A 13,561-nucleotide genomic window follows, 5' to 3' on the forward strand; every position below is an offset into this window, starting at 1 on the left:
TTACTCAAATATAGGTCATCCAAAAATTCAAGTCAATCATCCATTTTAAAAATAATTGTTAAGTACAAAATATGAAGGAGTAAAAAATCAAACCACTAATAAGAAATCAGTTTAAAAATTTTAAATACATCTATTAAATAGGAACAAATGTGCTTAAATTAGGTACCATTAAAAACATGTATTCTTCTATTTTGGTTTAATGTAACCCTTGTTTTTGTTCTTAAATCTCAGAGTAAATATACCATTATTCTTGAAGCTATTATCTTTGTTCCTCGTTTCGATCAAATTTTTTTATCATATTTTCTTTCTCCAAAACATCTAACCTTTAGTGAATCATTTTCATTTAATTATATAAAACCTATTTAGTCTCCCATCATGAAAGTTGAAATTAAAATAAACTATGAGATAACTTAAAAACTCTGAGTTTGGTCGAACTTAAATTTTCCTAGATAAAACTCAAATGTAGGTCAACCCCTCATTTGATCAAAGACAATTTCTGAAAAACAAAAACAAACCTATAAGAAATATAAAGTATACATTTACTAAAAAAATTTTATGTTATGCATTTTCTCTATTTGGGGTGAGTTTTTTAAAAACTTAATAGTTGATGCTTAAAATGAAATCCTGGTTATGCCACTGGCTGATCTTAAAGTATATTTTAAAATTAATATATTTGTTAAAGAAATTTGGAGGTATTAAGCCATGTCAGTAAAAATATTCAAATTGGTTGTACTCAAGTCATGTAAGAATGAATTCACTAAAAATATTTGTTCACTAAAAAGTTTGCACTAAAAATATATAAAAGTATATTTATAGTTTGCATCTATAATTTTGGTCTTTCTTTTTTTAATTCTTCTTATTTAGTTACTATCATGAAAGGTATATTTTCATTTTTAATATTAAACATTTTACTTCTCAATTCAGTAAATTTAAAAATCTCCAAGAAATTGAATAATTGTTTTATTGGAATAATAAGAAATCTGCCTGATGATTTTAAAATCATTTTTTGTACAATTAGATAATTGTTAATTTTAAATTTTTTCAGCAGTGAATTATTTATAGGTAAACCACTATTAGTAAGCAGATTTTTTTAAAATGAAAATTTCATTTTATTGAAAAATGCCGTTACTATTCATAATCTATTGTGCTTGTCCTGATATTTGGATAAAATATGTATTCAATAAAAAATTCCAAATTCAAAGATTTTTTACACTCTACCTATTTAATGGAGATTGTACATGTAATAAATCTTATTACCGCAATTTCAAGTCACATAATTTTTTTTCTAAAGAAATCTTATATCTTTCAAATTTTTTGATAATCTGAAATAATATTTATATGTACTGCTACATTTTTTAGTTCTAAGATATGATAAAAACGTAATTTAAAACAATAAAAATTAACTAAATTTATTAACCCATTATCATTTTAAAAATATATTTATAATTTAATAGGTTTTGATAACGAATGGACCCTGTGAAGACCACCCAAGTGATATATGCCTTAAAATAATCTCCATACTGTACAAGGATTACTCTGTCCAAGCAATCAATAACAAGGACAAAACCATATCTGTAAAAATAAACGAAGAACTTGTAACATTGCCACAAAAAGAAAAATGGGTTTCTGTCAGTGAAATGTTTGGAAAGGGCATCTTGATCCAACTTCCTACCATTCAATTAGATTTTGAACTACTTTATGGTGGCCGAAATTTTAAATTAAAATTACCTTCTCATTTTTATGCAAATAGGACCAGAGGATTATGTGGTAAGTAGGTTTTGAAAGTATAAATATGTTTTTTTTCTAAATTATGATTTAAGTTAGTGAAGAAATCATATTATTCATTTTTTATCTTGACAAGGTCGTTTAGAATATAAAGGCAATTATTAAAAGGTGAGTTTTGGATCCCATCAGTTAATAGTAATAAATTCTATAGAAAGAAAAAAAAATAATACAAAGAACGTATATTCACAAATTGGGACTATAGAAAAAACTATTCACAATACTAGTGTAGTTGCGTGGATATGATGATGATTGAATAGGAAGGATTCAAAATCAGTAAGGCGATTAGAGCAGTGTAAGGATGAAGGAATGGATTTCCAGAGAAATGAAATACTCTAGAATGATAAATTATAGTCTCTAACTCTGTAAACCTCAAACCTTGTGTCTAGGATCACCTCAATGAATTATCTGCACCTCGGCCCATCTGCTATCAGTTTGCGATTCAGTGGTTGGTTACATCGCTCTTGACCAGGTCCTTCCTTCAAAGTTTCAGTAATTCTCTTATTCTTCAGTTCTATTAGTAGCATTGGATTAGAATAGTTTTAAAAATTCAATTGAAATACCTAAATATCTCATGATAGAGTCCTTTTATATCCTGAGAGTCATTAAATATCCAGACATAATTGAAGTTAGTTTAATTAGATGCATATATATCATACATTATTACATATTTATATATATAGATCAAAATTTTAGGCATCAAGATTAACCACTGTACTGCACAGATGATCAATTGAATTTGATTTAAATTAAATATATTAAAAAAAAAGGAATATCATAATTTATTGAAAATTGTCATCGGCTGCTAATATTAACTACTAATTGATTAATATAAATACATAGATTAAGGAAAAAGAATTTATCTAAAAACATTTCAATATTGTTGTAAACAAACTAAGGATGTTATAATTTATAGATTGTAGATTTAATCATCAACGAGATAGTTATAGATACAATTCGTTTTGTAGGTAAATGCAATGTAAATGAAACCGATGACCTAACTACTAGTAATGGAACAATAACTGACAATGTCAACAATTTTGGCCAAAGCTGGTTGCTCAAGGATTTACCACCAAGTATGCATTTTTTTTTTCTAGTGTTTTCCATTTTTCATGTGTTAATATGATATAATACATTTTAATGTTTTTCCTATTAAGTTTTGGATAAGGAAGACAAATGCTCCTCTGAGGTGTTCCCCGATTGCCTTCCACCTCCTCCAGATAAAGATGATTGCCTGTTATTGATGGAAGGAGTACTTTTTGGAAAGGTTTGTTTAATTCTAAATTATCTTCTTTTTTTTTTTAAATTATTAAAAAAGAATCATGAGCCTACCTCTTATAACCTATGAAGGGTTTTGGCTTCAGTACTTGGTAAGGAAATATTAAAATCTAAATTAAAAATCTTTTGCTCATTTAAAATTAAGTTCTCGAAATGATAGCAATTAACAAATCTGAAAATGTCCATCCACCCTGGACCTATCAATGTCCTAAAACTATTCTTGATCTCCCCAAATAGCCTTTATAATCTACACAGATGTATCTAAATCAGACAATTCATCAGCATCATCTTTTATAACCAATAATTGAATGCACAAAATTAAACTCCATAAACTATGTAACATATTCATTGTTGAACTCAATGCCTTTTTACTACAGAGTGGTGATCATGAAAGTACTAATTTCTTTAGTAAAATTTTTAATATTTGCTAGTAATCATTTTCATATTCAATTGTAATATAATTTCACTTATCTATAACGGCCACTATAAAGTTGATCTTTTTGTTTGTAGTGTCATCCAGTTGTTGATCCTGCTGTATTCATTGCCAACTGCCATAAAGCTCTTTGTAATGGAGCTACTAGTGTTTGCCGCGAACTGGAAGCCTATGCTCGGGAATGTCAGGATGAAGGAGTATGCCTTAAATGGAGGAGTTCAGAGATTTGTCCGTTTGCATGTCCTCCAGGTGAGGAGTACTATTCAATACTTATATCTCTTAAGAAATTGTGGACACCCTCAATGTAGATTAAGCATAATGTGCATGATACCAAGTTATTTTAAAATAAAATAGTCAATTATTTTTATATAGTTAATAATTCAATATCAGAGGACACTTTGGAAATGGTCAGGTATAAGAAAAAAGAAAAGTTCTTATTAATGAATGAAGTACATTCTCTCTAATGTAAACTATTTAAAACTTAGATTGTTTGAGTTAGAGAATGATTTGAATTACTAAAAGAGAAGAAATAAAAATTAAGGTTATCAATAGCAGTTTAAAAATAAAACAATATATTTGTATTCTATTTACTATAGATTTCTTTCCTTTCAAAATTCTCAGAAAATTTGGCTTGGACCTACCAACATTGTATTTCTCATACCTTCAAGTATGTTTATTTTTTTCTTTCTAAGAGATTTTTATTGTTTTATTATTTTTCTAATTAATGGGACAAGTTTTCTTTCCAAAGTGACCATTGAATTTAGTACATATATCAACAGCTTTAAAAAAAAATGTTTTAACTATTGGGGAGGGGGAAAGGTTTGTTAATCTAATTTAAAGTCGCTTGTTTCTCAGTATTTTTTTTTCCCCAGGCCTTATTTACGAAGCATGTGGTTTAGGATGTACTGAGACTTGCGATAACTATGACTTATACAGGAAATCTCCAGAAAAATGCCTTGCATCCAGGGGTGACACATGTATTTGTCCTTCAAACAAGGTACCTTTAGAAATAGTAAAGTGTTTCATATATGTATTATTGAGAGATTTATAAATTTCTTTATTTTACCATGGCATGCTCAACTTAGTGCTGTGTAAAAATAAAAATTTACTAAAAGTTAAAAAGAGCCTATTTGACTATCTTTCAGAGCATTCTATGGTTGACCTAAAAATGGGTTTATTATATGGATTAAGATTATATGGATAAGTTTTAAACATAGAAAAAAATTTTCTCTAAACAATTCAATAGTTAAATTATCCGCTTTGGAAGGGCATTAAAATTCATTTTTTTTTCTTTAATGGATGAAGAGGATATGAAACAGTTAATATTACAAAGGAAATACTGTCATAGTAGGAACTGAGACATCGCCTGTTAATCCAGGGTGTAAAAGAGAAAACTTCGAACATTGATTTAAATCATTTATTAAGTAAAAATTAAAATCCAATTCAAGGAAGAGAAATTGAAATTATTGATTTGCTTATGTAATTAAAAAATAGTAAAATTACTATTCTATACATTGCTTATAGATTCAATAAAAACTAGTGAAATTAAAATAAGTAATATGAGGGGCTAAGATGTAGTTTAGGAAGTACAAATAATTTGCTAATTTTTAATCATAGTAAACAAATATTTGACAATATTGTTAAAATTACTATTGCTCATGGGTCAATGTTAGTCATTGAAATTTGTTCAACAATGCAGTATTTATTTAAATTTGTCAATTAAGTTTTGGAGAAAAAGATATTTTAAAAATGGCTAATATTTTGTGGTTCAATCAATCAGGTTGTTAAAAATGGAACTTGTGTGCCTGAAGAAAAGTGCACCCCTTGTGACAACGAAGGTCACTATCCAGGTGATAAGTGGAATCCTGACCAATGTACTGAGTGCAGCTGTACCAAGACCAGTGTCCACTGTGAGAGGATACAGTGTCCTCAGGAGAGCATCTGCAAGCGAGGCTTCAAATCAGTCACTGTCGTAGGGACTGAGGCTGACTGCTGCCCCAAGGTCATTTGTGGTGAGTTACAAACTCATTGCTGAGATAAAACCAATCAGAATATTAATTGAGCTGAATTAATTTATGACTACTTTTTGTTTTTAATTTTTTTAAATAGTTCCATTGAATGAAACCTGTCCTCCACCCAAACCTTTAAAATGTGGGCCTGATCAAATTATGAAGCTAGAAGCTGATGAAAATGGCTGTAATGACTTTATTTGTGGTATGTATCTTTTGTCAGAATATTTATTTATATTTATATATTTATGTAAATTCTAATTTTTTGTTTTATTATGTCTAATTGTCAAATCATTTTAGTAATATATATATCAAGGACTTCATTTTGCCTATTGTTTGATAAAGTCATGAAACTTTAGATAAAGGGTTTAGTAAAGTGTAGTGGAAATACTTTAAATGAAGAAAAACATTTTATTCACTTTTAGTTCCTCAAAAACTTGCAGTATGTCTGTTTTACCTTTCAACCTAAGTGTAATTAACTTGTCAAGAGAGTTCTCAATTGCTCTGAGAACAAAAAAATAAAATAAAACTGTCTTTCATTAAACTAACTGTTAATTATCTCCATGGCTTTTCATATTGAATAACTAGGAATACAATTAAAAACAAAAATGAAAAAAATACTTTAAATACTGTATATTTATTTTATTTGGATCATTAATAATTGTTTAATGCTCCTAGTTCAAATAAATACGTTTCTTCATAGTATTTTGATAGTCTTTCATCAAAATAGCCTATCTGTTGATTGTTAGTTATTTGCTTGACAATTGAGAATTTAGGAATACAAATTTGAAAAAAAAATCAGAAAAGATAAACAGTTATCAATCAAAGTTATCCTCTCATTATTCATTCTGTTTACTACATCTTTAATTAGTGTAAAGAAGTCCATAAACAACACATTATTATTATCGTTAATTAAACATTTTACATTCTTGCAGTGTGTAAACCTAAGGAAGAATGTGCCAACATAACTAGTGAGCTCCAAAACTTAGAAGAAGGATTTGTAGCCCTGATGGACAACAACGGGTGCTGTCCTTTCATAAACAAAACTTGCCAGCCTGAACTCTGTCCTACGAAGAGCTGCCCTGAATTCTATGTCCCAGTCAAGAAGGCTGACGGTGTATGTTGCCCTATAATGGAATGTGGTGAGTCAATGATGTCTGACCAGAATAATGTATTTTAGCCCTAAATTTATAGAATCTTTCAATTTTATAGATTTAATATTTCATTATAATCAATCTTAACTGAATTCATGATTATAAATAATTTACCCAATTTTGTAAATGTATTAATACAAAAGAAATTTAAAATATAATAAAAAAGTGCAAATAAGGAATTTTCAATCACAAGGTAATATGTCCACTTCTCAAAATTAAAGGTTTCTTCGACAAATAAACATTTTACTGCTAAAATTATTTAGTTTATTTCAAAATTTATGTTTTCCCTTGCCTAAATAAGTGATACAAATAAACATTTTCAATGAAAAATTAACATACACATGAGGTGCTTATAATATTAATATTGTAGACAGCTATATCTTCCTTTTATTTTTATTTTTAAATATCCTGCTTGTACACATCTCACAGTTACTTATAGATATTCATTCTTGCAGTGATCAGTCAACTGATTAACATCAATGTTTAAAGAAAAGTTGACAATCACTTGTCATGCTTGGCAGAAACTGAGAAATTTATTTTAAGTTGAATTGTCAAATTGAAAAAATGTTTTCACTTGTGAAGGTCATCAGTTAACCCAAGCTGTTAACGAGTTGAAAGCCTCTCTTTCTAATAAGAAATATTATTGTTTTTTGTTCACAGCTGTGAACATTTATTTTTTGGTCACTCAAATAGATGAAAAAATCCCAGGTCCTTTTCATTTAAGATTGTGCCTAAATTTGCATAAACATGACTCAGTTTTGGTATCAAGTTTTAAATCCGATAGTGATAGCCTATAGAGAACCATTTTGCTTAGTCATGGTTACCTGCAGAAAGTAACAATCACTAGTCTTAAATATGTGACAATCCACTGCATTAAAGTGAAACAGCCTAAATATATAGGCCTTTTTTTTAAGCTGATAACTTAGTCCAAGTTATATATTTCATAGATGTATTATACAGTTAATATGTACCTTTTCCACAATAACATAAATTATCTTTTTTTATTACAGAAATTCCTGCTGATCATTGTCTATATGAGTTCGAAAATGGCAACAGTGAAGGAAATGCCACAGGAAAAAAAGTTTTAAAAACTGTTAGTATGATCAATATTTATTGTATGATTTTGTTATTGAGAATCTAATACTCCATGGTCAGAGTGGATGCTAAGCCTAAAGAAAGTTTTAATTTGTTGTCATGTAGTCATAAGAAATTTGACCAACCGTCTTATGTACAGTTCTCAGTCAGTATTCAGTTTTTAATGGATTAAAAGATGAATAGATTAATTTACTTCTTTATAAAGTTTTCAAGTAAAAAAAATTATTTTTTCAAAATTTTATTGTAGTTCTCCTAAAATATTTAATAATTTACATTTTAACATTTTTAAACAATGTTTTATTAGATTAAGCTGGCCTAAAATTATTTTTCATGCTCATCTCAAATCTGATATTGGTTTTTCTGTTTCATCTAAGATTTTTGTCCCAATCACTATTTTTGTTTGATTTAAAGATTATGTGTTTTGTAATTCTGTGTAAAATAACAATACTTGGGATTAGAGTAGACAACGGCTAATGTTCAATTAAAAAAAACACTCATACGACAATTCAGTTTCTCTATACTGTTTTAATGACTTCAAGTTCTGTCTGATAACAATTTAAATCCTTGATTGAGTCTTTTACCTATGCTGTCTCTTTTTAGTATATTACAATATTCAGCTTTCATGTTTGCAATCCACTTTCCCTGGTATCTCTTTTCTATGTATGTCTAGGTGGAAATTTTCTTGTTCTTCATTGGCATCACAGAGTAACATGTGTATGTAGAAATGAAGCTTCACACTCATGTTATCCTGGATCCATTACTTTTCAAATGAATTGTCATTCATAAAATGTCGGTGGCCCCACTAAGATCCAATAAGCTTTAGAAAATGCATTGTTAAACTAATCAATTTTTTTTTAATCGCTTTAAAATGTTAGTGAATTATTATGTAGCAATCAAATGTATTTTATTAGCTTAAAATTAATTCATTACAGATGACAAACATAGTTAGTACCGTGATATATCAATATAAATAATCAATTGAAATAACTCTTTACATTTTAGGCTGGAGATGAATGGAAGGATGGTCCATGCAGAACATGCGAGTGCAAACCTGGTAGTAAAGTGGCAGATTGTAAGGACCAGGTGTGTGCGACTCCCCCAGAAAGTGACAGCTACATCTATAAATCTGTAAACGTAAACAACAAATGTTGCCCAATCTATAAGAGGACAGCTTGCAAACATGAGGATAAAATTTATCAGGTACAAAGTACTGAAGTTTTTTGTAGTTCTGAAATATAATTTGTGTATTTTTATTTGTTTTCTGAAATAAATTTTACAAAATTGATATAATGAATGACTAATTAAATGTAGAATTTTTGTAATAAAATAAATCTTTCAATATTACCGATTATTGAAAAAAATATGCTAGAATTTTTGTTTTTTTAAATACTATGGTATAAATTACCACCAACTTAAACTGTATACAAACTAACCAAAGCAAAAAGATAAAAATACTGTTATTTATATCCTATTTATTTAGTTTCAAATAGAATTTTAGTTTAGAATGAAAATTCAATTTAGCTTTCTACTATTTAGTGGGAGTTTTACTTTTCTTCCTTATGTTCGCCAAGCTATTTATTTCATTACAATATAATTTCAGGTTGGAGAAAGTTGGCAAAACAGCTTGGACGTTTGTAGAAATGGTACTTGTATTATTGGTGCTAATGGCGAAGTTATCAAAGAGGACTCTGTACAGGCATGTGATAAGAATTGTAAAGAGGCAAGTAATGCTTTATTTCACCATTTATTTAAAAGTACAAAAACTATTTGTGTTGAATATTATTGTTAATGATAAAAAAAAAGGAAGTCTGCTATGTTTCAACCAAATATTATTTTTTTAAGCATTGTTTGTCCAAAGATTTTTTTTTTAACCAAAAAAGGAAAATATATGGTATGAAAGTGTATATAGGGCTAAGACAGAAGAAAAAGAATTTTCATTTTATTTCACTAACATATTTTTTATGGATTTGGTAGGGATGGAAATATTTTGAACCCCCGGCTGAATCAAAATTATGCTGTGGAGAGTGTAGGCCTGTTGCTTGTGTTATAAACAGCACTCAGTATGAGATAAATAGCGTCTGGAACTCAGATGACAACTGTACTACCTTCACGTGTCTGCTCAATAATGACCAGGTAAGATAAATGAAATATTATAAGTTCAGGTACGATCCTTTATCATATTGATAATATTGAAATTAGTTATCAGATGGTCTTTTAGATAGGGTATTACAATTATGCTGTTTAGAAGTGTCATTAACTATTGTTTTTGTTTATCTGTTTTTATTTTATTTAATAGTGGCTAAAACCATTTCTACATTTTAATAAGACTCGAGTGTTAAATAAAGATGCTTTTTTCTTAATTAAAATATAATTTGACCTAAAGAAGATTGACTAAACTGACTAGTGAATTGAATGCGCAGGTCCAAGTTGTTTCATCAAAACCAAGCTGCCCAGATATAGATGACTGCCCGAAGGAAGATATATATTCTGACGGTTGCTGTAACCAATGCAATCGAACCAGGCCTGAACCCCAGCGTAAGTTAAGAGTCCACATTCACATTTTGTTTAATAATTTGGTTTGATCTTGTTATAATGTACGACTGTTACAGAGGAATGTACTACTGAACCTGTCCCATTGAACACTACTATAAGGATGATCCATTTCATCAACGAGGAACACGGGCCTTGTGTCAATACTGAGCCAATTATCATGAACCACTGTAAAGGTGTCTGTGATTCGTCAACGGAGTTTGATTGGAGTAAGTAAAAAAGTTCAATTAGTGCATCATTTATTTTTACTGAATGAATAGTATATTATCTCTGCAATATGTATTTTAGGTTGAAATTATTGTAATGTAACTACTATTACAGGACTATTCTTATAGTTTTTGTTTTATAGTTAATTATAAACAACTTTATTGTGGTTCTTTTTTTTTTGTATGATTCATTTATAAGTTACTAAATATCAATCAAAATGATTGTAATGAGGTACAAAAAGTTTTTTCTCAATTACTTTGATTTACATTTATGGTATGATTCATTTATAAGTTACTAAATATCAATCAAAATTATTGTAATGAGGTACAAAAAGTTTTTTCTCAATTACTTTGATTTACATTTAATAAGTTTATAGATATTTTTATTTAATCTCATTTTCACGAAGATGCATAGAATAATAAATTGTTATTTTTTAAAAATATTTAAGACATAGTGGACCATAGTAATCTAGATTGTCTGAGATGGTCGAAATGAAACAAAAAAGCATATAACTAATACATATAATGCTGACAATGAGATCCACTTTGTAAGCACTTCTTCAAGGCAAACAAGAAAGAGAAGTGAAATAGAGTAGTATGTCAGTAGTGGAGTATGCTGGTTAGACATGTAAATTATGACTTTTTTTACTTCTCTTTCATTACAAAACCTTACATTGCATAGGATCCTTTACTGACGTTCTTATAACAGATCTTTTATTTGCTACTATTTCTGAACAAGGATCTAACTTGGAATACAATATTAATGACAAGATAGAAGAAATATATTTAATTATGTTGGGTTGTTTCATATCTAAAAGACACTGTTCACAGGAAAGGTTATGTAGTTAAACAATTTTTTTAAATCAAAAAATAAGTATTCAAAATGTTAACCCTCATTTTTTCCAACATGTTAACAACTTTTCAATCACAGAACTGAAAAAATCAGGGTTTTGAGAAGAAATGAAGTCAGAAAATGTGTTTTTGACCTGAGAATCATTTTCGAAATTTTTATCTCTAAGGAAGTTGACCAAAGTTTTGAACAGATAAAAATCTGTTGGAGATAAGTCTGGCGGATAAGGTAGTTATGGAAGGACTTCATTACCCAGCTTGTTTAGTTTCTACACTATCTGTTGTGAAACATGAGCTCTAGCGTTTTGTTAGAGTATAAGTCCTTTCTGATTAATCAATAAAGGTTGTTTGTTGACAAGTTCTTGATGCATTATTTCAATGAATACAATATTCAATATAACTGTAATACCATGTGGATGTGTAATATGCATGGTTTCATCTCTGAATAAAAAGGAGAAATGAATTATTTCTGCCACTGACCACCACACTGAAATCAATAATAATTTTTTGGGATTCAAAGTTGGTATTTATCCACCAACCTGATCGATGCATATTGTCATATATAATCCATTTTTTGTGATTATCCTTTTGAGAAAAGGCTGTTTCTTGCAGCTTGGACTACTAAGTGTCCAAGATAAACTCATTAATTTACTTAATAAACTCAAAAATTACTCAAACATTGAGTGTTTCCATTGTCATCTTGGATCATCCATTAGAATGATAGTAAATATAATTAAAAAAAAAGAAAAAGAACACTAATAACAACTCTTTATAATCGGTAAACATAAAGGTGGTAATTAAAGTCCACAAATCCCACTTTGTATTTCTGAACTAATAAAAACATATATCTCATATGAAATGACTCAATAGCTAAACAATCAGTAACATGAATGAATTTTGAATTGATTTTTGCGATTTTCTAGCTAATTAAAAATATATATATACTTATATTTACATGGCTTGTACCATAATTACTGATTTCAATTACGGCTAGAAATTAATAAAACTAATATGAAAACTTACAATTTAAAAAATTAGTTCTTATCTACAGAAAAACTTCAATTCTGAATTATAAGTATGGGCCAATTATCACTCTTGATAAACAATTATCCATTTATGATGTGTTTAATGTTGACTGTTGATTCCATGAGCGAAGATGGTCAAGGAATAAATACAATTTATTTATTTGTGTTAATTTCTACTCTACTGACCACATCTCTAACAATCTTCTCCTTATAATAATTTATTTACCTTGCAAAACTTCTAATGGATAAAAATTGAAGTTTTTTGATACCAACTTGACTAATGTCTTTTCAAGATGTATGACTATTTTTAAAATAGCTGCTGATTCAATATAAAATATCTTTTAGAAAATTATTGCCTCTCAAACTCCAATAAACATATTGAGGTACAATTGTATTATTAATTTCTTTAACCTTTGTAGAGAATAAGGAGCACGTGAGTAAGTGCCTGTGCTGCCAGGCCAAAGACTATGACAGTTTGGAAGTAACCTTAAACTGTGCGGATGGCTATAGCTTTAAGCACTACATCACAAATCCTACTTCATGCGAATGCCAAGCCTGCCTAGGTTCCTTGAATGTATTTGAACGCTTCTCTTCTTCAAAAAAGGGAAAAGGAACTTCAGTAAAAGGGAGATGAACAAGTACTAACTTTCTTAATAGAAGTGTAATTATTAAATCTTAAAGAATCTGTTTAAATCATCTGTAAATGAGAATAACTGTTGACAATTGAAATAGTTACCATGTTGCATTTCAAAGTGAATAATATATTATTTTAAATAATTTAGTTTTCTTATTATATCCTCTCACTACTTTTTTTAAAAATATAGTTATTTTATTATGGTTTGGAGTACTAGTATGTACATTAACACACATATAGCTGTCAAGTCACATACATATGTTATAATGAATTTCTTAGGAATACCTATGATGGAAAAAAGGCGGGTAAATCTAAATAGGTTTATAGATTCATATGGAATCTCCTATTAAACTATTGAAACTTGATCTCCAATGAAAATGTCAAGTGTTTATTACAGTAGATCCCCTATGTATATAATCTGTTAAGTAGACAATATATATTTAATCTTTTTATTTGCACCTGTAAATGTACTTTACAATCAGCAAATGAGATGTTCAATCCAGACATGACATGAGGGAGATAGCATCCAGTGGTGCATCCTCCTGA

At 28.7% G+C, this 13,561-nt stretch overlaps 1 protein-coding gene across 1 annotated transcript in view; it reads left to right on the forward strand.

Annotated features, from left to right (window-relative positions):
• Positions 1-13,158, forward strand: part of Hml (Hemolectin) — a gene marked incomplete in the record, with an annotated part of 71,314 nt that extends 58,156 nt beyond the window's left edge. The window contains 15 exon segments of the mRNA XM_067052784.1: positions 1,455-1,767; positions 2,751-2,858; positions 2,940-3,049; positions 3,571-3,742; positions 4,366-4,490; positions 5,274-5,505; positions 5,603-5,707; positions 6,438-6,644; positions 7,667-7,749; positions 8,754-8,951; positions 9,352-9,471; positions 9,726-9,884; positions 10,172-10,286; positions 10,361-10,510; positions 12,801-13,158. Of these exon segments, the coding sequence (XP_066908885.1) occupies positions 1,455-1,767; positions 2,751-2,858; positions 2,940-3,049; positions 3,571-3,742; positions 4,366-4,490; positions 5,274-5,505; positions 5,603-5,707; positions 6,438-6,644; positions 7,667-7,749; positions 8,754-8,951; positions 9,352-9,471; positions 9,726-9,884; positions 10,172-10,286; positions 10,361-10,510; positions 12,801-13,015 (2,412 nt within the window).
• Between the last annotated feature and the right edge of the window lie 403 nt (positions 13,159-13,561).

Source organism: Halyomorpha halys, unplaced genomic scaffold (assembly GCF_000696795.3).
Source record: "Halyomorpha halys isolate HHAL.00 unplaced genomic scaffold, Hhal_1.1 Scaffold209.1, whole genome shotgun sequence".
Lineage (NCBI taxonomy): Eukaryota > Metazoa > Arthropoda > Insecta > Hemiptera > Pentatomidae > Halyomorpha > Halyomorpha halys.